We start from the raw sequence: 26,811 nt of genomic DNA, 5'->3' as shown, positions 1-26,811 counted from the left end.
TAGAACCAAGCAAGATCACTTTGCAGTTCAGGAACAAATCTCTAGGCATCTAAACAGCTGATTGAAAAATCTATTCTGGCTCAAGTGTCACCCCCTACAACCTACCCCCAGGCAGGGCTCCCCCTGGACAGTTTATGGACTTGCAGACATCCTGGAGCCCATGAGAGGCCACTTGTACCTTCATAACTCTGCATTCCTACTTTGAACAACTTCTGAAACCCACCAAGATATGGCTTGAAATGAGGAGTAGGTATTGCTACATAAGATTACCAGGTTTCGAGAAAGAATTTAAAAAGGACCTGATTTTACAGCACAAATATTTGTGCAAGATATGTGAGCAATAAAACCAAATGTAACTAAGCCAGTTTCCCCTGAATTAAAACTTGGGGAGAAAGAATGACAGTCACTCCTCTTACCTGTGCTGATGATGGAGGGTGTAGGGTGCAGGCTGCTGTAGGAACCAGAGAACCTGATCTGCGAATACTCAATGGAAGAACCGTAGAGAGATCCAGGCAATGCTGTCAAACTCTGACTTTTCATCACAGGCAGGAGGGACTCACTTTTTATTGCAAACTGAAAGATAGTCAAAGGCCAACATGAGAGATAGGAAATGGAAAGTACAGCAGCAATGGGACGGCTCTTAATTCTCAAGGGAATACATCTAGATCAAACCCAAGAGTCCCGATGTTTATATTCCCAGTAACGTTTTGATCATATCCTAACAAGCAAGCCCCAGGCAAGCTCGGACCCACTGAACAAAGAAGCTCAGTCAAATACTGACCATGTCTCTTGACATAAAGACTTCCACAGGATAAGTACCCCTTTGATTATGACACTGAAGTTGAACAAGTGCCACTCATGAAACACAATCATGACTGTTGCATCAAACAAGGACAGCATGCTTCTTGCACAAAGCCCATCATGTGACACAAAAACTACAACTCTGCTTACTTTAGGTTTATTATGTGACATATTGTCATACGGTGATGTGCAGAGGACTGCAATCTGCTCTTAGATCAGTTTCGCGGGGCAGGAATGGAGAAATAAGTAGAGATTTGGAAAATGTTTCTATAATGCGCTCAAATTGGCTAAACAATGTGGCACGTTCCTATCGAGGGCAAAAGGAATGTTTTGGTGCATAGGAAAAAGCATGAGCAGTAAAGGTATATTGCATCATTAGCAAGGCCTCAACTAGAGATTTGGGATGGCTTTTGGATGCCACGTTTCAGGATAATGAAAACAGTGGCGAAGGACAACCAATCCTGCATAGGGACTCAAACCACTTAACACACACACATAACCAATGGAGGGAAGATGCAAAATGTTTGAAATCCTGAAATGAATTTAGTGCATTCTTAGAAAGCCTGAAACCTGCTATTTTAAGATTGTGGTCACAGCATGAGGCTGGTGGAAGGGAGTCAAGGGTCAGAGGTATTGTGTAAGCATTTTGAAAAATAACTAAGTGATGGAGGGAATACTTGAATTAATCTCAGCCTCTGGTAATCAAAAGAGACAATATTTCAGCCATCAAAAGAGACAACATTCCAGTCCATACTTTTTTGTCCACCATGCAACCACAGGCAAAGACCAGCTATACATAAATCAACCTTGGTTCTACTCCAATACTAACAGTCCAGCCTGAAATAACCGGCCAATGCCCTCCATCAGGAAGACAAGCAGCCCCACAATGCTTTCAGCATATTGCGCCTCATCAGTGAGGTGAATCCATAGCCCAAAGGCACAGTAAACACGTAACCATATCATATTATGAGAGAGGACAAAGAATGCTACTGTCTAATAAATGGGGAGAAAAGAAATATAACTGGATTAGACACAATCTCGCAATAGATTCAGCAGATGTAACTGAGGAAAGAGACAAAATGGATGGATAAACAAGTTCTTTGCTTTCGCCAAAGCTCCTTCTTGTGGCTACTCTATCCGCAGATTTCTCACCTTTACAATTTCCACACGATTTACAAATCCAGTCTTCGGGGTTTCAGGTCAACACCAGGTAAGGTTCAAATTAGTAAATAAACCCAAAGCAATGGTGCACCACTTCATATCATGCAGATCAATTTAGAACATTAGACCCTCCCTTGCCATAAAGAAAGACTGCTTATACACTTTATATAGTAGCAGGAGTGACTTATAGACATTCGTGGATGGGAATCTGATCGTAAGGATCTTCCTTTTATGACGTTTCGCTTAATTGTTGGAAACTCAATGACCCTACTATCATCTCAATGCCCTGAAGAAGTCCTGCAATAGGACGAAACGCGTCGGCTGTGATGTGCTTTTTAGCATGAAAATTGAATAAAAAGATGTGTCAATGAAACTTTTGGCTTACTCACTGATTGGACCTGAACTATACTAATGTTCTAAATTGATCTGCATGATATGAAGTGGTGCACCATTGCTTTGGGTTTATTTGTCATGGTTCCGTTGGAATTAGTACTGTAACAGTGGGTACTGTTTCTGTGTGCACACGCACCCTTGATCAAATTTATAAGGGTTAAAGATTTAGGAGTCAATCAATGGTTAGGTGCTGAAATTGTGAGGGTTCCACTGTTTTTATTCTGGCTCAAGGTTCAAATTAGTATCAAGACTGCACCACCACCAGGTATGGCTGGCTGAAGAGGCCAAATTCGAGGTCGGGCGCCCAACGCGTTAACCAATGGATACTGGGGGTGATCATGGTTATGCTGCTCACAGGTAAGTAAAGGTATCAGGGGTCAATCTCCGGGAGTTAAGGAAAGCATAGGAGGGTCATAAGGCAGCATCAAACTTACACCCTCAGCGGCACAGGGCGGCTGGGTGCAGAGTGTCAACACCGCGTCGGGGGCCCAATGTCAACTAATGGATGAGTTTGGCTGCAGGTTCGGGCAAACAGATGCCCAGGTACGTTTTGTTGCTAGGAGATGTAGGGACACCATTGGTCAAGCTCCCAAGGCCCAGGGGCTTCGGGAGCAGGGGTGTCCTTTGGTGTCGGGAACAGCTTACTGGGCAGGTTGCGGTCACGGGAAGTCTTCAGATTGAGGCAGCAAGTCGAGGGAGAGCCTGCCAGGGGTCAGCCCATGTTGGGCTCTGGCTCGGAATCAAGGGGAAAGCTTCGCAAGACCAGTGGGCCACTTGGACTCTGGCCGTGGGAGTCGGGGGCACAGGTGGGTCCGGAAGCGGGTTTGCAGTTCCTTGTGGCTGAGTTCATTTTCTTTTAAAGTTGGTTTCGTCTTCAACAGGTTCGCTGTTCGAGAGATACTGATCTTTGTCAAAGGCAGGTAGTCCTCCCAAGGCTTTGGAGGTCGCTGGGATGCAGGACGGGTCAACTTTTGGTGCAGGATCCTCGAGGGCTGCAGACAGGCCGGTAGGGCTGGGACCAAGTCAGTTGTTTTCTGCAGTTTTCTCAGCTGGTGCAATTCTGTAGTGTCCGGCTCTTCTTAAGTCGTCAGGAATCTGATTTCAGGGTCTGAGGTTGCCACCTAAATACTAGATTTAGGGGCGGGCCTTACAGGGGAGTGACAGGTAGGGACCAAGGAGTTCCTTTCCTGTGGTGTCTACGCCCTCTATTATGCCACCCTCCTGTGGGAGGGGGGCACAGCCCTAGCTCTGACTGGATAAGTCTTCAAGAGGGTGTGCACGGAAAAATGTGCTTCACTTCGCCACCAGCACCTAAGGGGTGGAGTTGGCAAAGGGGGGGCATACCTCCTATTCTCACTAAGTTTTCCCACTGGTTCTCCCGCCAAAAGTGGGGGGTTTGAACCCGGGGTTGCCATCTGCTGCTAGCAGCAGAGGCTGGGATTGCATTACAAAGGCGGCAAGGGCTTACAAGCTTCCCTCTAGAGTACTGTGCTCATCCTGGGGTACGAGGTGTGACACCTCTGCCCAGGATGGGCTTTGTTTCTGGTCTCAGAGACCCAAGACTCAACCCAGGGGTCCAGAAACATGTCTGGTGGTTTGCAGGCTGTAACAAGCCAGACAGAGACCACAAGAGGTTGGTAGGTTTTTAGGGGCACCGCCGAGTGACCTCTGGGTACATGCTTCAATAAATCCAACACTGGCATCAGTACCGGTTTATTCAGAGGAGTTGTTTGGTACCAAACACTCCTGAGTTCAGTGAAGCCATGATGGTGCTGGGTAACTAGAGTTGTCAAGTTACCAGCCCATGTGCTCTCTATGGCTCCCCTGGCACTTACAATATTAAGAGTAGACTTAAATTTTGTAGCTGCAAACCTAAGATATAGTACACCCTGCCTTAGGGCTTATAAGGCCTGCTAGAGGAGTGACTTACCCACACCTTAGGCAATGCGGTTGGACATGGCACACTTTTTCGTGTTTCTCTGCACCAAGACATGTAGGCCGCAATGGCAGTTTTCATAGCCTTGGTGAGAGGACTCGGAGATGGTACAACCAGTGCTGCAGCCCCAGAGTACCCTTTTTAGTACCTAGGTCCTAGGTACCAGGGGTACCATTTACTAGGGACTTATAGGGTTCATTTAAATTATACCAGTTTGGGTGTAGTTTTAGTGCAAGAACGCTATTACTGGGAAAGTCAGGCAAAGTTGCATCAAAAGCCAGCAAAAAAGCGCGGGACGGGTGCGGCAACAGACACCCAGTTTTTTTTACACTCTGCATACGAACAGGTGGCGTAGTAGGGCTCTTTGTTCTGATTAAGAGTTTCAATGAAACACCACCATGATGCACAGATCTGTGCCCTAGTGCACTGTTCAGGGATGTTCCACCTGGCTTGGAAGGTCTCACAAGGTAGGAATCCAAGCTCCTAGGTGTAGTCTCGTTGACTGTTGATGCAAAGAGCTCCTCTGAAAATGTGCTGGGACATATTTGTGTAGTCTTGTGTGTACTATTTGTTGTTGGTGGCCCAATTGAGAAGTGGAATAGTGCCCTTTGTATGTCAGAACAATGAAGAGAAGAATCAGCATACCGTGGGGATAAATGTATGGAAACCGATTCACAGTTGGGCACATTTTAGGAACACTCTTTCAGGAGCCTAGAATAATTAAAACTTTCCCCTTACTAATCCAACTTGCAATTTTAGAACCAGGAAGTCCTGTAGAATAGGTTTGCCAAACATTGTTTCGCCAGTGCTGATAACATTGTTGTCCAAAGCTCTGTTGCTGTAGTTTTTTAAGCCAAAGCATGTGCTTGGGCAATAAATAGTTTTAGATCCATACTTCCTGAGGCTGGCTGGCGGTGGAGATATGGTATCTTTGTTTCTAAATTTCATTTTCAATTGTTTCTTAATCGCTCACATTAGAGCGTACAGGACGCAAAATAAGGTACACTACGAATTTTAGGATCACACAGTCACAAATATCCTGAACCACTCAATATATTGTGAGCACTCCTCCACCTCAACACACCCTCCAAACACTCTTCTGAGCCACTTAGGATAGCATGGTTGGTGACCTTTATTTTTAAAAATCATTCATTTTATCAAAGGCATTTATAAGTTGACACTTGGTTTTATCGTGATCTCTGGGTAAGCAGTGGTTGCAGACCACATGCTGGTGTCTTTGAGGAAAGACAGTTTTGCACATTGAAGAAAATGTAAAGAAAGTATTTTCTCACAATGTTTTGTGACTGAAATACAAAGGTGGATACACTCAGTCTCATACAACTTTTAGTTGAACGTTGTAAAATCAGCGGTATCACTACTAGTGATCCAGCCTTCTCTACCGCCATGATGTCTAACTCTCTATTACACTTGCGTGATTGGAGAGTCACTCTGGCATGTTTCCCGACAACATGTGCAATTAAGTTTAAGAAAAGCATGTAGCTCAAGAGCCCAAGACTGGATGGTGCAAGCAAATCTACAGTAAACACACTGTGCTAACACCCTGCCTTTAAATATAGATGTTATCTATACCACACTTCACTGAAATGTAAAATATTCCTGCACATATTCTTGAACCTCCTCAAAAAAGAGAATTTGTTTTCTCGGAAAGGATTACATTTCAATGTAAAAAAAAAAAAAGGAGTGAACAGTGGAGTAAGGACACGAGGAGTCCGAGATATGTGGAATGATGCATAACAGGCATACACATTAAGAGAGTATTACCAGTGCATGCAACAATGGCAAGCACTCCATTCCAGAGATGGGTCTGTTTTGCAAGGCGCGTTAAAGTACTGAATCTAGCTCTGGTGGACGGATGTAAAATATTGGGGTCTATTTTGGTGGCCACTACTGGAGCTTCATGTCGAATTCTGGAAGTCACAGCTGTAATATTGTGTGCGCTTTGGAGGTCACAGTTAGGAGTACTGTGTCCAGTTCTGGGTCCACTTCTGGGTAGTGTGCTCAGTTTTGAATCTTACATCTACTATATGGTGACCAGGGAAGGAAACACAATCTGAGCACCATTCACAGCACACATCTTACCATTAGGAACTCAAAGATTTAAACTTGACATACTGCAGGAAATGAAAAATGCTTAGGTCATTAACAGAACATAGATTCACTGTTAAGAGAACTAAAGGCTGTTAGGATACAAGTCCTCTGCATGGCTTTCAGAAGCTGTGCTGCTCGGCCCTGTTCATTTTTAGGTCGAGCCTGGGCAGCGCATGCTCTGCGAGGCATGCTGTATTTAGGCAAGGACTTGAAGCTCCGCCCACTCTCCACATATATTTTTCATTGGTTTGTGCCATTGTCCACAGTAAACTGTGGCTGTTAATTGATCAATAGGCTTAGTAGTCCCTCCTTAGTACCGCCTTGTCTCATTTTGTAACCTCCCATGAGGACACCCCCTGTTACGTGTGTTGTTACTCGGTAGGCTTTAATTACAGCCTCCGAGCACTATTTTCTCAAATAGTTTTGTCCTGCCTGCTGTTGTAGAAAGGACACGCTCTCTCCTAGCGCTTTTTAAAAATAATTATAGCACTAACGCATTTACAATGCAATAGATCTCGCATCTGCGAGAGTTTAAGCTACTGGCATTGTAAATGACAATGCCTTTTATTTATCGGTTTTAAAAGCACATAAATTAAAGGCATTGTCATTTACCATGGCAATAGCGCAAACTCTCGTAAATGCGAGACCTATTGCATTGTAAATGCTTGTTTGAGATAGTGAGCTTGAAAACCATTGAGCCGCTCCATGGTGAGGGGTTTTTGCTAGACACAAAGTGGACCCTCATTGTGAAAGAGAGTGGTCCCTGCCCTCTGAAACGAGGGTAAGAAGCGAACGATGGTGGCAGCAGCGGAATCTGCTCTGGAGCCGCTTGTCCTCTTACCAAGATTCCTCTCTGCACGGAGACAGACCAGAGGCTCCCCCAGTAAAGGTCTCTTCAGTCCCCAGGATGGGGGTCTTTTACCTCCACCAAGTTTAGGACACGGCTGGATGATGCTTATTGGGTGCAGGCGGCATGGGTGGTTAACAGATAGACTGCTGAGTGGCGGGGACCATGAGGACTACACATCACACCTTCACCAGTCCGAACTGCTCTAATTGGACTCTCTGGACACAGTCTACATGAACTATGCACAGCCATGGCGACAGGACATTGTGCTAATGTGACCGGCCTGCAGAGGAGCTCCGCCTCCTCTAAGACTTGACTTCTAAACCCCGCTACCTGGTGTGAGTCAAGTAGCTAAAGGGACTCGCTTGGCTATCCACTGGATGTGCACTTGCACCACGTTCCTGGCACGCCAGTAGTAAGCAACTGGACCCACACAAGATACTGCCCAGCAACCCCTAGATTACTACAAATACAAAGAAAGGGGCTGGTGTTGGAGGGGCACGGTCGAATTTAAAAGCACAGTTTTATATCTAAGGGACAATATCTTTATGATGTTAGGCCATCAAGAAAGCAAATAAAGCGATTGATGCAAAATGCAAGGGGTTCTGCCACCAACAATCGATGAAGAGTTGTATTATACTGTGTCATTTATATAGCTCTTCAGCCCCCTGTCAATGCCACAAGGCGCTTCAATTTGCATCACGTTTCTCAGCGCATTTTCGGAGTGCATGGCTGAAAGAGGTGTTGGAGGTAGTTTGGCCTTTTGTGAAGGTGTGAGGTGTGGCCAACATGCTGTGCCTAAGAACGAAGGATTGCAGAGTGCAAGAACGGACACGGTCACACATGCGGACACACAGCATGTTTTAGAAGTGGCCGGTATCAACGTAGAAACTGCCATCGATGAAACCCTGGGATACACCAGCAAATCCTCCTCAGAGTCCACCTAGAGGCCCTGAGGCCCAACCCCAGGAGCGCGGTTAGGCAGCCAGTGAGGATATACTATATGCAGTTACTCAGAAGCCACGTGGACCCAATCCTGGAGTCGCAGCTATTGCGCCACTAGATCATATACGAGTGCGCTAGATTTGTTTTAAGACCATCCGGCAGCCATGATGGTGCAGCCTACTGAGAACAACCGGCACCACAGAGCATGGGTCCATAGTGCACCCCGGTAGGGGCAGACAGGAACAGAAGTGTGCGTCACAGGGGTGGCAGATTTGACATTTGACCCTAAAGATGGGAAAATGATGCTTGCCTGTAATCGACTCTATGAGGGAATTTGGATATTAGTTAATTTGTCATAGACCTTAATGTATAAATGTAAGGTTTGTATGCCCAATCACGTATGCAGATTCCACGTGCGTCTTTTGTTGACGGCTCCCCCATTCCTCCTCCCTTCTGTGCTGACATTTATTATATCTGAAAGGAAATTTTGTGTGAAAATGTAAATATTTACTATTTGCAGAAAAAAGAAGAGATCGGGAGTAGGTAGTATAACACAAGATGCGGTGGAGGAGGACACAGACCCTAGAGGGGTCCTGGGGCACTCATCTGCCATTATATTCAAGGTTTCTTGATCAACACAGACAAATGAATGACAAATTAACGGCCCTGAAAGGACATTTTGGGAGCCTTTTTTCTTGAGGCAAAGTTTCACTTAACAGACCAAATAATTCTCCATTCTAATTTAAAACACAATATGATGTCATTATTTGTTATCATCACAGTCAGATGTTTAGGGAGTCGTGTCTCACCACCGAGGTGTCGATCTGAGCCAGGAGCCTGGGGTTGTTCTGCTCCACGGCTTCCAGGCACTGGAACATGGCGGTGACGTGAGCATCGCTGAGCAGGAAGGCGGAGTCTGGGGATGAGAACACAGCAACAGTCAGTCTGGTGGCATTACAGTCCCCACTACCACCTCCAAGTTAACCAACATCCGCTGTGAATGATGGACTGGAATGACGCCCGAGTGATTACAGGTGGAAGAGCTTAATTCAAGCCCTCCGCCCATCACCTTGTTTTTGCTTTTCAAGTCAGAGGCAACAAGTGAAATGGATATATTCGTGGCTTTAAGTGGGATGAAAGAACTGGAGGGTCTATCGAAGGGGCGTGGTCGATGTAGTTAGGGCGTGGCTTAAAAAGTAAGATAACAATCTGCGCTTAGCATAGAGTGACAACGACTTGTAATGTCTTCTGTTATTGCATACAGAAATATAATATAGCCGGTAAAATTACACCTACAACAAGCCAGGAATATTGGTTTTGCCAGTGGTTATTAGTTGCAGAAGATAAATAAGCAACAACTATAGCTTTGTTGCATATAATATTGAAAATGCTTCAGTTCTGAAATTATGGGACTGCAAAAGACCTATAACAATTCTCTTTGGAGTGACATCAAAGGCAGTTAAAGATCCTTTGTTTTCACCCCAGGGCAAAAATGGAGAGCCCGATAGAGACCCGTCTCAGCACCTGCTGAACCGGGTCCACTTAAAGCCCTGTATATATCCCATGCAGCGGTGTAATGGAGTTCAGAGCCCGGGGGCTGCCATGCCCAGCCCCGAGGGGCCTCAGGGACTCTGTCTGTGGTGCCGGCTGCCCTGCACACTTGTGCCAGGACTGATGTCGGTGTTCACGCCTTCCCTGGAGGCCTGCGGCAGACACCGGGCGGGAAGGCTTTGAAGAAGCGACGGAGGCCGAGAGGAGTCTTTACCTGAGTAAAACTTGCGCGCGTAGGAGCGGTTTCCGAGCAGCGGCCGGAGCTGTGCGGACAGACAGTGGGACTGCAGGCTGTGCTGGAGCCACAGCTCGGCCGTGCTGCGGCTGCTCAAGCCGGTGCCGTTCCGGAGGCTCTTCTCGTACAGGTTCAGGAACTGGAAGACAGAAGAAAGGCAGTCAACAAACACACGCTACTGCAACAACCGCCGCGGGCACGCGCTTCTGGATGCTGGCACGGGGCCCGAGGCAGACTGGCAAGCATGCAGTTACAGTAGCCATTTCCACTATGCAAACAATTGTTGGCTATGTCCTCGCTCAGTGAAAGCACACAGCATCACTCACACGTCCGCTCTGAGGCCTACAGGCGCAGCCTATGGTTTCCTACTCTGGACGCCTGTAGCCCCCGCGGGACCCCCAGCCCCCCACCACAGACGCTGCACGGACGACCGGGGCTGCCCAAGGAGGCCACACTGAAGGACAAAGTAGCAAAAACAGAAAGCACTGTCGTGGAAATACACCTGCCACACCTGCTCCCTCTATGTCAGGGCACTAAAAATAGCAAATATTCAAAGCTAACGTGAGAAGAAGTCACCTGTGGGAGGAGAGGCCGTCGGGCCTGGGGCTGCTACCCTCCCAGGTCGGCAGCAGCTTCCGCCTGGGTTAGTGAAGATGCCTGCTCACTTTAGACAATATCGCCTCACAGGCCCCCGCCCTCGGCTCTTGTAACCCGGGGAAGGCTCGCGTTAAACAGTAACCCAGGGGCCGCTCCGATGCTTGTGGCCGGACAGGTGGCGTTTCCTTCCTGGCACCCCGACTCCTCTGCGGGGAGGGCGGGGAGTCATGCAAATAAAAGGCTGCTCTTCGCAGACGGGGTGGCCCCTGTAGTCTGGCTGCTTCACCTCCTTACACCACACATACTGGAAACAGTGCGATAGCTCAGTGGGCCAATGCACTCGCCGCGGAGCTGTGGGGGCCATAGACTTGAATCCATGTCCCGTGAGCCCCGCACGGATGCACCTTTCGAGGGTGAACAGAGAACAGCTATTATTAAACCGCCTAGAAACAGGTCAGCTTCTGGGCTGAGCTGTAAAGTGGTCAACATTAGTAAAGATGCGTGCTCTTAAATCAGCTCCTTGAAGTATCACAAGGGTCATAAAGCGCTCCGTTGGCGTCCACGCTAGTTAATTATCGGTCATTCTTCAGTGGCCTCACAAACAATCGTCTTCTGGCGATTTTAAAAGTAGGAGTTGTTGCCCCCGTCAGTGGTCCTCCTACAATGACCTTGGGAGGATGAAAGAGTCAGCCAGTTTAGCCTGTATTCGAATGTTAAACCTGCAGGTTAGCAGACAATCTCTGCAACAGGCGCTCAAACCCACTGAACTATCTTACCAGATTTTGGATACTGAAGCCTGCATTCAAGCTAGCATTGATTGACGTGGGTGTCCTGTCCATACGATGTGCCATGAGGCCAACCTGGCCACGAATCAGCAGAGATGGCGGCCTCGCGGGGCAGGGACGTTAACCACACGACAGTGTGACGAACATGTTCTATTCCTTAGCCAGGCCCCTAGAAAGGAAGCCTCCATCATTAACTAGACTTATCTGAGGAGTGAACCAGAGCATGGCTAGCACAAGGACCCACTCCGCTGTGAGATCACGCCTCATTTAACTGCTCACTCAGTGCATTGTGGGAGCTGGAGTCCTGGTTCGCTCGAAGGAGCGGGCCTCTGGATAATAATTTATTTAAGGGAAAGCAAACAATAGAAATGGGGTGTGTTGTGCATTTTATCCAACCCTATAACCCGCCTGAGCATGGTCCACACGTCCTGACAGTTGGGCCTTTGGTCATCTGCGCTCCAGCAAACCGTGCAATAGCCCACTTTTCAAACAGCACCCCCAAACTGACATAAATGTTCTCTTCCACCTACCCTACTCGCCCCCAAACATGCAGACATCTTTGAACGTCCTGCCTTGCCACACCCAAACCCCTGGTACCACTAGCATGGCGCTCTCTACTGGCATAGCTAGGCTTGCACCATAGCTGTCGAGTCACCAACATGCCAGGGATTGGGGAATTTAGATAACGCATCCTTTAACAATCATGGTTTACATAACAATATATGCTATGTAGCGCTGCGTACATCAATTCCGCTGCTTATAGGACCCCATGTAAACGTGCTCAGTTTCCCCACTCGCAGGTGTAGCCCCGGCTGCTTCCACCATGCGGTGCACCGCACAGAGTCGCACGCACTCACCTTGTCCAGGTGTCCGGAGGCGCCGGGGCTCACCCAGAGGAGATTGGCACTCACTCATGCTCACCCAGCGAGGGTCAGCACTCACTCACCTTGTCCAGGTGTCCGGAGGCGCCGGGGCTCACCCAGCGGCGGTCCGCACTCAGTTACTCATGTGCACTCACTCACCTTGTCCAGGTGTCCGGAGGCGCCGGGGCTCACGCAGAGGAGATTGGCACTCACTCATGCTCACCCAGCGAGGGTCAGCACTCACTCACCTTGTCCAGGTGTCCGGAGGCGCCGGGGCTCACCCAGAGGAGATTGGCACTCACTCATGCTCACCCAGCGAGGGTCAACACTCACTCACCTTGTCCAGGTGTCCGGAGGCGCCGGGGCTCACCCAGAGGAGATTGGCACTCACTCATGCTCACCCAGCGAGGGTCAACACACACTCACCTTGTCCAGGTGTCCGGAGGCGCCGGGGCTCACCCAGCGGAGATCCTTCACGAACTGCCAGTAGTCCCGCTCCGGGTTGTAGGCCTGTCCAGGAGAGAGGCAGGGTTAGGCACTGCGTGGGTCTGTGGGGGTGTGTCCAGAAGCTCGGGGAAGAGGGTAGGCAGTACAGACAGACACACAGACGGCATTCTGGAAAGCACCACGTGCCGGCCGCGGCACGGAAACACAATCCGTGACATTTCTAGGAATGTAAACACTGAGGACAAACAGCCCCTTCTCCCCCGCCTGTAACCCGTGACAACGGCGGGAGAGCACGGCTTTGGACGAGATGTGTGCTCCTGGACAGAAGGACGCGTTCATCCTCGCAATCTGGGCCTGGCTCGGCTCCTAATAATGCAGCCCCCCACCAACACACACGGGGCAGCAGTGACAGCTGGGCAGGCGGCCCCACCCTCCTCGAACTGCCCCCCGTGTGTCATGGTACTAGTGTGAGGAATGAAATGCCCCCCTGGCCGATGGCTGAACCGACAAAGTGAGCAATAATCGGGGCTCGGTGGCCCACCCAGGCCTCTAGACCCCGGCGCCGCTGCACCTGCTGCACCAATGGAACCTACGCCCTTGATTCCACCGAGGCAGAGGGTCAGAAACCCTAAAGGGCATATGGGGCGGGTTCTCTACCTAAACACTCGTTGAAACAAGCATTGAAAATGCAATAGGTCTCGCCTTTGATTAAGTTAAAGCCATTTGCTTTGCTAATGGTATTGTATAGCAAAGCAAATGGCTTTAACTTAATGAAGTTCTAGCCCCTATTCCCGTCTTCTCGCACCCAATGAATCCTTAAATGTCCCATGTACAGCCGGGGTTGACACTCCTATTACCCCTGCCCTCCAGTGACACTTTACCGGTTACGGGTGGTGGAGGTGGACGTGGTGGTGGATGTGGTGGTGGTGGATGTGGACATGGTGGACGTGGTGGTGGACGTGGTGGTGGTGGACGTGGTGGTGGACGTGGACGTGGTGGTGGTGGACGTGGTGGTGGTGGACGTGGTGGTGGTGGACGTGGTGGTGGTGGACGTGGTGGTGGTGGACGTGGTGGTGTGGTGGACATGGACGTGGTGGTGGACGTGGTGGTGGACGTGGTGGTGGACGTGGTGGTGGTGGACGTGGTGGTGTGGTGGACGTGGTGGTGTGGTGGACATGGTGGACGTGGTGGTGGACGTGGTGGTGGATGTGTTGGTGGTGGACTTGGTGGTGGTGGACGTGGTGGTGGTGGACGTGGTGGTGTGGTGGACGTGGTGGTGCGGTGGACGTGGTGGTGCGGTGGACGTGGTGGTGCGGTGGACGTGGTGGTGCGGTGGACGTGGTGGTGGTGGACGTGGTGGTGGTGGACGTGGTGGTGGTGGACGTGGTGGTGGTGGACGTGGTGGTGGTGGACGTGGTGGTGGTGGACGTGGTGGTGGTGGACGTGGTGGACATGGTGGACGTGGTGGACATGGTGGACGTGGTGGTGGACATGGTGGACGTGGTGGTGGTGGTGGACGTGGTGGTGGACGGGAGGGGGTGGTGGTGGACGTGTGGTGGTGGCAGACGTGGTGGTGGTGGACGTAGTGGTGGTGATGGACGCAGTGGTGGTGATGGACGTAGTGGTGGTGATGGACGTAGTGGTGGACGTAGTGGTGGTGATGGACGTAGTGGTGGTGATGGACGTAGTGGTGGTGATGGACGTAGTGGTGGTGATGGACGTGATGGTGGATGTGGTGGGGCTGGACGTGATGGTGGACGTGGTGGGGCTGGACGTGGTGGTGGTGGTGGTGGTGGACGTGGTGGGGCTGGACGTGGTGGTGGACGTGGTGGGGCTGGACGTGGTGGGGCTGGACGTGGTGGTGGTGGACGTGGTGGACGTGGTGGGGCTGGACGTGGTGGGGCTGGACGTGGTGGGGCTGGACGGGGTGGGGCTGGACGGGGTGGTGGTGGGCGACTATTGGGTAGGAGGGTGCAGGCAGAATGCGGAAGGAGAGGAGGATCTCGAAGGGCGCACATGGGAGAGCAGCAAGAGGCCGAATATTAGAAACAAAAAACGGCGAGTAGATAGAACACAAAACAGATTTAACGGAGTGGTCACTTCTTATAGCTTAAGTGAATGTTCCTTAGCACCCAATTTTAGTAAACAGGGGGAGCATGGGGAGATTAATGGATTAATCACGCATGATGATCACATGCGATTAATTGATTAATCACGCATGATGATCAAGTGCAGAAGCTGGTGTTGTTCGAGTCACGGCGTTGGCTTACCAATGTGTGGTTCTGGGCAAATTAATCTCCCGTGCCTTCTAAAAGGCAATGTGTTCATGTGTGAATGTGCTCTTGTGTAATGTAACTGGGTGTCTTGTAAAGGTCTCTACTACAAGAGTTCAGTTTGCGCTGTATGAATTTGCTAAACAAACAGCCAGCAGACCTTGTAGAGCAAGAGCCTATTATATCCGTTCATGTAGCGCACGCACAGCGATGAGGGCTCTGTACAGCCCAGTACTGCATTTAAAATTTAAAGCACATTAAAGCGCAATGCTGGTTAATAAAAAACATGTAGTACCTGCAGTGAGAGTGGCTCACAAAGAAAAGAAACAAGCGCTGTCCCGAAAGTGAAAGAGGACCGCGCTGCAGCCAGTGCATGCGGATCTCTTGTATTTATGGGGCCATGTGTTTCTAACTAGAAACACATGGCCCCATAAAGATAAGAAAGTGCTTTGCGACAGCAGCAAAGCAGGCCACCGAGTCCGGATCGGAGGCGAAAGGACGTGAACCCAAAACCCTCATTTCCAATGGCAGGCCACAGTTTAGCATAAACGGTGATGCCAGTCAATGGAAATGAGGGGCGGGGCTTCAAGCCCTCTTCTGAAAGTCCTCCTTAACAATAAATCTCACCAAGCGAGCAGCACATGCGCTGCCACGCTAGGCGAGACCTAAAAAAAGGAATAATGAAATCAACACCACATGTTCACGTAAATTATCAAAAAGAAACAAGTTCAGAAGGGGAACGCAAGAAATAACACAATACATCGATGGTGTGCTAAGCAAGCCAAACCCATTATTACAGTAATTCACATAATGCAATGTTTAATAATACTCATTATTATGAAAATGCTTAATAATGTTTTAAATAAAAACATGTCTGCAATAATTTTAAAGTAGATTTTATTACAGCATTTTGTGGGCTAAAAAATGTTAAAAGAAAGACTCCGAGAATGTCTCTTGTTCTTTGTATTAACATTTTTAGCCAACAAAATGCAATCATAAAAACAATAAGAGGTCCTTGCACTCCAGCTGAAGGGCATATAACTCCAGCTAGAAGTGTTATGAAAAAAGATGGTAAGATCTCCTTGGTTATGGAATTAATGACCCAGGAGACTTACACCTTTTTGATTTTGTAATGTTGCTGGGGGCTGCAGTACTCCCTGCAGCCCCCCACTATGTTACAAAAAAAAGGGCTAGGTGATGACCCTCCCTATTCTAGGGGCATCTCCTAGCGTAAAAAAGTATGCTGCTCATCAATTATTCATTTTGGTGTCCCAGTGCCCAACTGTGACTCCCCCCATTTCTTTTTAATTATTGGGGAAGTGGGTTTGCACACCCCTTCTCGTACATATACAGCCCAGGTGAACCACCCCCAGGGCCTTTGTTTCCAGTTAAGGAAAGGGGGGGGCGCGCCCTACCTGAGCCACTTCAGGCCTCAGAGAACCCTTACCCTGGGTCTTATGAGGGCACCCCATTGTCCACCCAGGGCACCCACAGCACATACTGTTGGGGATCATGGGTGGGGGGTGAGCCCAAGGCCCCCACAGCCCCCTACATACACCCAGTTTGGATGCTTCGGGAGCAGGCATGGTTTCCGCCCAGCAAGAGCAGGATTTTTTTGGACAAATCCCACCGGTCAGGAGCAATCTCAGTTTCCCTGCCCGTAAGAGTGTGCCGTGGAACTTGTCTGGTCCCACTTGGGAGGAGAATTTTCCCACCAGGTGGGAGCTGACATGCTTCCCTGTCCGCGCTCCTGTTAGCAGGGAAAATACTGTATCCTAGTACCTTAGTTAGTAAGCAATCTAAAAACATGGGACCTCATCTCCCCGCAGGAATTCCTTCCTAAAATAGGAGTCCCACAGGGTGCCAACAAAGTCCCCCCTCAGAGCGTGCCTACTGCCCCCCCCTGCAGACATTAATGGCTATTTCAGTCCAGGCACCGCGCAGTAACTCAACCCATAGGCCTTTACAACCAATAGACTCTGCCCCTCAAAGTTTCCAGACAGGGATTAATGGCGGCCACCAAGAAGCCGGCAGCGCCCCTCTATTCTCCCCGGGCCGGCAAGCCCCAAGACCACGGAGACCAGATCTGCCGCCAGAAGCTAATAGTCTAACGGTGGTCCTAGCAGGTGCCCCCCATCTAAGATCAGGGGAAAATGAAGACTACCAATCCCTAAAGAAAAAGGTCATTAAATGGCTAAATTTGAACCGACCCCTACCATCTCATTTTAATAATGAGATTATTATGGTTAGAAGGGTCCCTTGGTTAGGGAAGACCAGAAAAACAATAATAGGGGATTGCATCTTGGTAACTTTTAAAGATCCGGGCACTGTTCTGCATATCTGTGAAGGAATAAATAGATCACTGGATTCCACTATTCAGACCCTTCCAGTATCCTTCTTTTTCCCCCCTATCCGCATGCACCATGCTCCATTGCATGATGAGTGGATAAGGGTGGAACATAGACGCAGACATAAGGACTATGTACAACGCCCAAATCTTCAATTGCAGGACACACCCTATTTTCATTTCAACCGTTTCAATTGTTTGAATGGTTTGGATAGGGTTGATTGACTTTCCGCTTACACGCCAATGATCCAAGATTGCGGCTCCTGTAGTCTTTCCAAGCCATCTACCCCGATTGTTGGTAAAACCCTTGGTCCACTGAACGATCCAGTGTTCCTGGATGATGGCACCAGCAGACTTTTTGATCTATCTGCCCACAATGTTGACAATGCCTCTGGAATATTGAATGAGCCAACACCTGTGGAGAACGGCTCCAGTGGACTTTCCGAACCATCGGTCCCTACTGTTGGTAATGCGTCAGAATTCCCGATAGCAGTAGAGTCTGGAACCATCTCCTCTAACCCCTCTGGCACGGCAACTAATACCCCTGAACATCTGAGGCTAATTTGCTGGAATGTTGCTGGATTGGCTAATAAACTGGGTGACCCGGACTGGGCAAATTATATCGAGACTGGAGACGTATGTATGTTCCAGGAAACCTGGGCCAGAGAGGACTATGGTCACCAAGGCTACATGTCATTCTTCATTCCAGCGAGGTGGGAAGGCAAAGGTCGTCCGTCAGGAGGGCTTACGACCTGGGTCGCATCTCATCTGGGCTGTGTGGCAACGCGGTTGTCGGCTAACTCTGAAGATATCCTTGCGGTTTCATTATCATGGCCCAACCAAGCTAAACTTGAGTTTATCAACATTTATTCTAGGCCAACGGGAATTGCAAAGGAATCACCGACCATAGATGAACTCTCCAACTTTATATCTGACCTACCGAGTGATTCATTCTATGTAGTGGGAGGGGATTTTAATTCTCATTTTGAGCCACTCCCTGGCCTCCTGGACGGGTTATCATCGGAAGAAGAGGCCAGATGGGCAGTGCCTTTAGTGGAAGCTCCATCTCCGAAGGCTTGGACCCCACTAGCACTACAAATTACAGCCCTCACCCTAAAGTTCGGAATCAGAGCTTGTAATGGGCGAATGAAATCCGACATACCCAGTAAAACCACCTACAACAGACCGGGAAGAGAGTCCCGTCTGAACTATGTCCTGGCCCAAATAGTGAAGTGGCCGACAATCCAGGATTTTAGGGTAATGGAAAGGACCGATAGTGACCATAACGCACTTGAGCTTGACCTTGTTCACCCTGGCCCCCAAGCTCTCGTGACTAACGCGGAAGGGAACAACCCTGCGCTCCTCCTTGACAACAGCAGGAGGAGGATCAGGTGGGAGCACCTGGCTACAAGCAAGAATGAACTCCCCATGCTCTATGATGGGATAATCCCCATCTTGGAAACTGTGGGGAGCTTGGACACCGAGGCAAACAACAAAGACTCCCAGAGCAAACTGTACAAGGCTCATGAGGACCTCATAAAAGCTGCGGCACCTCATTTCACCTGCAGTTCACGAAAACTAAAAGGGGGGCGGCAAGGCAAAACATCATGGTATAACCTAGCATGCAGAAGGGCAAAAACAGAACTCCTTAGACTAATCAAGGAGGCCTTAGGGGGGGATAGCCTTAAACAAAGCAGGTGAGCTTACAAGAAACTTATTGCCCACGCTAAGGCAGAATGGGAGGAAAATCAGTGGGAAGAACTCACCAAGGCCCTAGCGACCCAAAACCAACGTCTGTTTTGGAGGATAGTGAACGGGGGGTCGGGGAATTTACAATCGGCACTAGAGCCCAACATTGCCCCAGGGGTGTGGCAGGCTCACTTCCAGACCCTATACAGTTCTGAGCCGGGAGAATCTCCTGCTGTTGTTGAGGTGGGCTGGCCGGACTGTGAAGGGGAGCCAATAACGCTGGGCGAGGTCACCGCTGCCATCTCAGGACTGGCTTCTGGAAAGGCGCCGGGACTGGATGGTTTACCAGGGGATGTGTTTAAACAGGAGCCCACTGTTTGGGCCCCTTACCTTACCGCCCTTTTCAATGGAGTTCTTGGTGGCATGGAAATCCCTAGTACTTGGCTGGGGGCAGAGGTGGTCCCCATCTTTAAAAAGGGCTCGCCTCTCCTCCCAGCCAACTACAGACCAATCAGTTTAATAGACGTGGCACAGAAACTGTTTGGTAGGGTGTTGCTGAATAGGCTCCAGGACTGGATGGAGGAGGTGGGTGCCCTTAGTCCCTACCAGGCGGGATTTAGGAAGGGGGTATCCACAGTGGACCAGGTTTTCAGATTGAACCTAATCTATTGGAGGACAGCAAAATTCGAGGGCGGTAGTCTGTACACAATCTTCGTGGACTTACGGGCCGCCTTCGATCTGGTGCCCAGGGGGAAACTTTGGAGCGTCCTGGCAGAGATGGGTGTTCCCCCGGACATCCTATTGATCTTACAGAGGCTGCACCACAATAATTACGCCCGAGTGAGGTGCGGGAGGGCGGGGGAACTGACCGATAGATTCCCCGTTGGCCGGGGGGTAAGACAGGGTTGTGTGCTGGCACCAACCCTGTTTTGCCTCTTCGTCAACGGGGTAATCGCCCATCTGAATGCCACTGACTATACTGACGCCCCCAAATTAAATGGCAGCAGGGTGCCCGCAATTATGTTAGCGGACGACACCCTGCTGCTATCCAAGACCCCTATGGGTATACAGAGGATCCTTGATTCCTTCGTGGCCTTCTGTACTGATAGGGGGCTGGAAATTAATGCGGCAAAAACCAAATTCATGGTTTTGAATCCGAGCCAAAAATTGCGGCCAAATCCGCAATTGGGAGCTGTACGGCTCGAGAGAGTAGCCACCTTTGAATACCTTGGTGTGACTCTCAACGAAACCATGACTTGGGGATCTCATCAGAGTAGGGCTAACCTCAAACTCATACAAACCACTGGGGGTATCGCCCGGATGATGACTGGTTCATCATATCGTCCATTGGGGGCACTAATCCAGATATACAAGGCCCAGGCTAGGGGAGCGATAATGTATGGGGCGGAACTATGGGGTCACACGCCTTGCCGGAGTCTGTCACTAACGGAAAATAAGTTTATAAGACAGATAGCCGCACTCCCGCCCAGCACCCCGCTCCTCCCCCTGAGGCTTGATTTGGGTTTACGACCGTTAGCTGATGAAATAAGCCTGAGACCCATAGCCTTCTGGCGTAGGCTGTGGAGTAGCAATGATCTTGCAGAATATCGGGCGGAACTGGTCGAACTTCTGAATCACCCAAAAGTGCTCAATATCCCTTGGGTCAAAAACATCCTAGCCATTTGCATGGAAATAGGGCTCCCTGATTTATGGACTGAGCCAGCGAAAGCCGCACTAAACATCTCCAAAAAGTCCCTGGCTAATGTATATCACGAACACAAATTAGCCAGGGCCCAAGCCACCCAGGCAGAAGGGTCCTTATCCTCCGTGTTTCTGCAAAGCAAGGATCTCTATAGGTTTGAGAAGGTATGGATCCTATCTCCCCTGTACTGGCCCGGAAGCTGTTTCTCCAATGGAGATACGGCACACTGCCCTTCCGGTCTTTTACAAGCACCTGGTCATCGGCTCCCACCACAAAGCAGTGTCCGGTTTGTGATGCTACGGAGGAAACTGACTTGCATGTGGCTTTATTCTGCCCAGCCTACAAGGTAGCACGAAAATACTGGCTCCTCCCGCTGATAAGGAATATGGGCTGCAGGGAATATGCACCAATGTATAGGATTTTAAAATCTGATGTCTCTGGCCCAACTGTCCTCGCACTAACAAAATTTCTTACCAATGTTTGGCATACGCGCAACCGTATTCTAAAGGCGTTGGGTCCCTCTTAAAAAAAAAAAAAATATTTTTTTTATCTGTGATTGTATATGTGTATTGTGTATTTTTTATGGCCCACTGGCCGAAACAAAGATTGGAATTGGAATTGTTTATTGCTGCTACTTTGATAACTGTTGTTTAATAACTTTTTATCTCAAATGCTGAATTATTTATGTATTTTATGTATATGTATATATTTTATCTGTGCTTTTATGGTCACCGACCGAAATAAAGCTATCAAAGTAAAAAAAAGTATCCTAGGGTGGGCTCCCAGGGACACAGTTATTGAGCCAGCCCCGGGGATGGGGACCCGGGGCCAGAACAGGCTTGAGGAAGTGGCTGCATGTTCCCTCCCCTTTAACATTAATGTCTGCCCCAGACAATGTGGTTCCCAGGGCCTCTACATGCTTGGAAAGGGAGGCCGCGTACCCCTCCCCTTTGATTTAAATGAAGGGCCCCCAGGGGGATGAGGTCCTTGGGACGAAATCAGCTTGGGGAGCCCCACACACACACACACACACCCATCTCCCAAACAATTCATATGACCCCCGGGACATAGCCCACCACTGGGATCATATAAAAGTAAAAAAAAAATGGCAATATTGTGGCAAAAATCACGATTTGAAAAAAAAAATATTGGCCCCAGTGGCATTTCTTCTGGGATCCCCCACTAGGACCAGAGGGGGCAGCATATCTCTGCCACTTTATATATATCTTTAAAAAAAACAAGCATTGGCATAGCCAATAGGTCTCGCCTTTGGGACCTTAAAAGTGATTAGTGCCATGAAGCAGTGCAGACCTGGGTTGAGAGTAGAGTTAGTGTGTCTCGTGTCTTTGCTCTGAGCGTCTCATTGCAGAGAAGGAGAGAAGTGAGCATAAACACCTGTGCCGTGAAGTGGTTCAAATGTAAGTGAGTGCTAAATCCGAAGGTGAATGCTAAATACGTGTACGCTCACTTGACCCATTCATTAAACCAGAAATCGAACGTACTAGTTCGCACAAGACAAAGGAATAACCGCTGCGCATGCTTCAACCTCTGGGTAATCCCGGTGTCAAAGGGTAACATTAAGAACCAATCGCACTGCGTATAATATGTGAGAAAAAGATCTCAAGGCACCTCCACAACGCGTCATTGCTGTCTTGATCAGTGCTGTCCAGAGTGTAGATGGCTTTCACACGAGGGGAGCAAGACACGGCAACCCGCTGTTTGAACTGTGTCCAGTCAGCGAAAAGGTATTGTAACTGATGCCTAGTTCAGCCACCCCCCCACCCCCTTTTGCAGGGCGAGCAGGACCATGGCGTGAGTCGAGTCAGAAGTCGCAAAATGATTACAATATAAAATGAAGAAGAAAAAAATCAACACACTAGTCCGGCGATAAATAAGCACAGTACAATTCCCGAGCTTCGAGGGGCAAAACTGACAAATAGTAATGCCCACATGGTATCATTCCAGAGATATATGCATGTTGTTTTTAAACACGAACAAATTAGCTCAACACATAGTGTGAGTGTTCTTCAGGTGCAAATACAGGAGGTAAAATGTTTGATAGAAATAGAAACTGTACACTGGAGAGACAAGTGCTGACATACAATATTTGTGGAGAGAGACAGTCACTTGAGATTCACGATATAGCTCCGATCTTGATCCGGAGATCAACAGGACGCTTTACACAAACCGTTGTAACAGTTGTGAAAGTGCTTTATGTGTGTGAGGGGTCCAGATGGCAGATTGCAGTAGTGATGGTTACAGGTGACAGTGGGGGTCCCTGTAATTCAGACAGTACTAGAAAGAACACTGCACCGTTCGAATTTCGTATCCTGCATATTCCAATCACAGCTACACATGTTTATAGTTTTGTTTTCGGGTGCAGAGAGGGAGGGTGCTTTAACACGAATCAGACGAGGTTTTTGGCTAAGAGTTGGAAGCCGGGATTCGAATGGGTGAATTTTCAACACTTAATGACACGTGAGAATTTGTCAAGAAAGAGCGCCTCTATGGCAAGCATATCGCACTATAAAAACGAATGTCAGGGCTAATTCTTGTGGTCGTGTGAATTCAGTACAAACCGCGGCCAGTTTGTATCGGCGGGATTTGTTTTCACAAGTTCGAAAAATTGTGTCGGAATAGGCGCATTTTCGGAACACAGTTCAACTCTTATCTGTAGTGCTTTATGTTAGATGACTGCCAGCTTACTGTAACACAAGGCTCATCACAATATTTAGAGTTTCCACCAATGACTCACGCCCGTTTATCCTGTTATTTGAAGAACTGCGCCCAGAGTAAGCAGAACATGTCTGCACCAAACTTTATTTTAATTCACGTTGTTGTTTCACTCAAGCTCCTGGTAAAAACGGCAGTGCTGCGACAGCGTTAATTAGAAAACGACGCTGTCAAGGACACGTTCACTATTTTCAAATTATTAGACCGTCGTGGAAATACAGGAAATACTTAAACACTAGCGCGGCCTTAATCGCGCTATGAACAGTGAGGGAAAAGGAGAAATGTCCTTAGGCAGAGTAAATACATCTGGCAATGTTGAAACCCAAGCGGAGAAGTGGATCCCAGCGCGCCAGCTTAGGGTGATTGTTCTCACTTTAAAGCGCTTTATTTTCACTTTTAGAGCTGAAGACCTGGTAACGCGGCACACTACTCATGCAAACAGCGACGCCAGCTATAGGGTGAGAACCTTTTCTCTGGCGGAAACATTTCTCCCTTTGTTAAGCAACATGGGTTAATCTTTTTAGCAAATGTTTCCCACCTCCCGCTCTCTAAGTGCCAGCGTCGGTGTTAATTGGGCCCAAAGTGTGGATTCTATTTGGGCACAGGAAGTCCAGCAGGTTGCATTCTAATGCAAGACCACTTCAAGTCAACAAGGCAATGAGACATGGGGACAGAAACAGCATCCAACGGGGCTCGGACATTTTGTGCGACTTTCTGCTACAAACCCCTGTCAGCTGAATGAATACTGGAGGCATGTGTTCAATGGAAACAGCCTGGTTGCGACAAGGTGCAAACCGTATGCAGAAACCTCAATATAAAAAAAAAAAAAAAAAAAAAAAAATATTTTATGAAAAACCGCTTCAAATCTGCTGGTGTGTTTTTATAGGTATTTCCACCCAGCCCACGTCACGTGAAGCAGCCTAAGAGGGCATTCCAGCAACAAAGGAAGAATCTAGTTGGCGACTCCTGCATCAACAATAACAAGTAACAAGCGGGGCAGCGCGGCGACCGCGAGCGCGCTAATTGGTAACAGATGCGCACTGCAAGCAATTTAAGGAATGCAGCGGGGTCGCTGCTCGCTCCCGAGAAGGCTAGGCCAGGGCACAGAGAAGGCGGGACATGCACCCGCCTTGGATCAATTGCGTGCTGTCTTTCTTAGACAGACGCATGCAAAGGCCAATTGCAGGTGCTAAAAAAAAAAGCACACGCAAGAGCGTGTGTTTAGCGTGGAAAAGCCCTTACTAAAAGTCTTAGCGTGGAAAAGCCCTTACTAAAAGTCTCGCAGAGCGATGCATGCACGCTGGCTCAGGCGAGACCTAAAAAACTCAGGTCAGTTCTGTAATGGCTGCCTGCAATATTGGCTCTCATAGTGCGGTTAGCCACATCAGAGAGCTCATTGCCGCAGGAGCCTTACTCCCGCTGGAACAAGTTGGCCCAAAGGAGAAAAGCCCCCTTAGGACAATCACTATTTTTTAGGTCTCGCCTGCGTTGCAGCGCATGCGCTGCTTCGCCTTGGCAAGAACTATTGTTGGTGCTTTTGTGTCCGGCTTCTCTGGAAGCGGAGTTGTGTCCGCCCTGTCTCCATTAGGCCCCGCCCACCCTGACTACATATTTTGCTCGCCTTGCTCTGGCTTTTCATGAAACATTCTCGGCGTTTGTTGGTGTCCGCCCTGTTCATTAGGCCCCGCCCACCTTGCTCGCGCGTTTCAGGGAGTATTCTTGGCGTTCGTTATCTGCAATTTATGCTTCATTTTAGTGATAACCATCACTTTGCTGTACTTGCACCCTATATTATTACACCGTTAGTCTGCCTCATGTTATCCTGTAGAAACCCTTCCTTTGTTGGAAAATGCGTAACGCCTCTTATAAACAGTCGGAGCAGAAACCATAGGTGAATGTTGCCCGTCTGTGATGATTTAGTGCACATTTGCGTGTTTTTCGCCCACCCTGACTGCATATTTTGCTCGCCTTGCTCGGGCTTTTCATGAAACATTCTCGGCGTTTGTTGGTGTTTGCCCAGTTCATTAGGCCCCGCCCACCTTGCTCGTGCTTTTCAGGGAGGGGGTGCTGCTGCTCTGCTGCCCGCTTTCCCCCGAAACCCCCGAAGCTAAAAGTCCTTCTGCCTGCTCCCCAGTCTACGGGAAGGGGGTCTCAAGCAGCCCTACGACGGAGAGGAGGACGCCGTCCCCTGCAGAGTCCGGTGAGTGTTAAGTCTGCGGGCTCCTCGCTGAAATTTGTTTCATGCCCGCTCCTTTCTGCGCAATGCATTGAAAGGGCCAGTAGTTTGTGGAGTCTGGCAATGCTGAAAACTCACACATGAGTAAGGATGCACTCGCACGACTTCCCACAGTGTTGCATGCTGTACGTCTGCTTACGTTGTATTCATGGTCCGCATTCCAGAAACTTTTGGACGAGGTGCTGCTTCCAGCACATTCCGTCAACAGTTCTGGCTATCTCTTGGAGTGCTGTGGCCCGCAGGCTGTTTGCTTCTGCAGACTCTGGGGGGTTGGAATAGTGTTTTCAGCAGACCAAGGCAAGGCACTGCCTGTCTGTTTCTAATTTTCAGAAAGTGTTCTGGAAATGGTTAGCACTGACGACATTCTGGCGAGTGCAACTTTGGTTTGTTTTGTTTTCGCTTTCCCTCGCTTCCAAGATTCTTGAGGTAGCGGGAGTGGTGTTTTTAAAAGTTTCAGGAGTTGAGTTCAATGATACTCTGGTTCCTTGGTTTCCGTCACAGAAGCATGACAGAAGGGCTGAGAATGCAGTTTGTCACTGAGAAAAGAGCAGAAACGGCGGCGTTTCAGCAGATGAATGTAAATACCACAGAAAGAACTCTGCCAAGAACAAGAGAAGGGGCTTTAGCAGGCGCAGCAGCTTAACCTCCTGTGCCGCTCCTCCCACAGATTCTTATAATCTCGTCCTTTCCCTGTTGTTGGTGTACACCATCTCCTACTTTGCCCATGTGCAGGAGAATCATGTAGTTAAAGATGATACAATCTACTTTATTGGCTTGACAAGTATTGCCAAATTAAATACATGGTAGAGACGCCCTATATCCCCGCCCTTGTGTTCTTCCTGCTCTCCTCTTTCACCCATCCATGATTCATTACTTTCCCTCTCCTCCCATTGCAGTGCCTCTGACACACAGGGCCTCTGTGTGCATGGAGACTGCACCCCACACCTCTCTCAATACGTGTGTGTGTTTCCTTGTCTGGCACCAGCGCAGACATGCAGTACTGGAATTATACCAGTGAGCCTTACACTGAACGGCGGCGGAGGGAGTGAGGCAGTGCAAGTTCAAGGGCGTGTTTCTGACAGGACAAGCTCGGAGGTTGTCCAGTGGCGTCCCCGTCCCGATGACAACGACATGTGTATGTACATATCTACAGCTACAAAG

General features: G+C 49.0%; 1 protein-coding gene across 3 annotated transcripts in view; it reads right to left on the bottom strand.

The window, feature by feature from the left end:
- Nucleotides 1-26,811, bottom strand: part of RUBCN (rubicon autophagy regulator) — a 199,422-nt gene that overhangs the window by 97,058 nt on the left and 75,553 nt on the right. For all 3 annotated transcript variants that reach the window (XM_085635661.1, XM_085635662.1, XM_085635663.1), the window contains exons 3-6: nucleotides 12,650-12,733; nucleotides 9,958-10,117; nucleotides 9,002-9,108; nucleotides 417-573 (exon numbers count right to left, since the gene is read on the bottom strand). In XM_085635661.1, the coding sequence (XP_085491787.1) occupies nucleotides 417-573; nucleotides 9,002-9,108; nucleotides 9,958-10,117; nucleotides 12,650-12,733 (508 nt within the window). The remainder of the gene's footprint in view (nucleotides 1-416; nucleotides 574-9,001; nucleotides 9,109-9,957; nucleotides 10,118-12,649; nucleotides 12,734-26,811) is intronic.

This window comes from Triturus cristatus, chromosome 11 (assembly GCF_964204655.1).
Source record: "Triturus cristatus chromosome 11, aTriCri1.1, whole genome shotgun sequence".
NCBI classification, from domain to species: Eukaryota; Metazoa; Chordata; class Amphibia; order Caudata; family Salamandridae; genus Triturus; species Triturus cristatus.
Note: the sequence above shows the minus strand (reverse complement) of the source record. Positions and strands in the feature narration are given on the sequence as shown.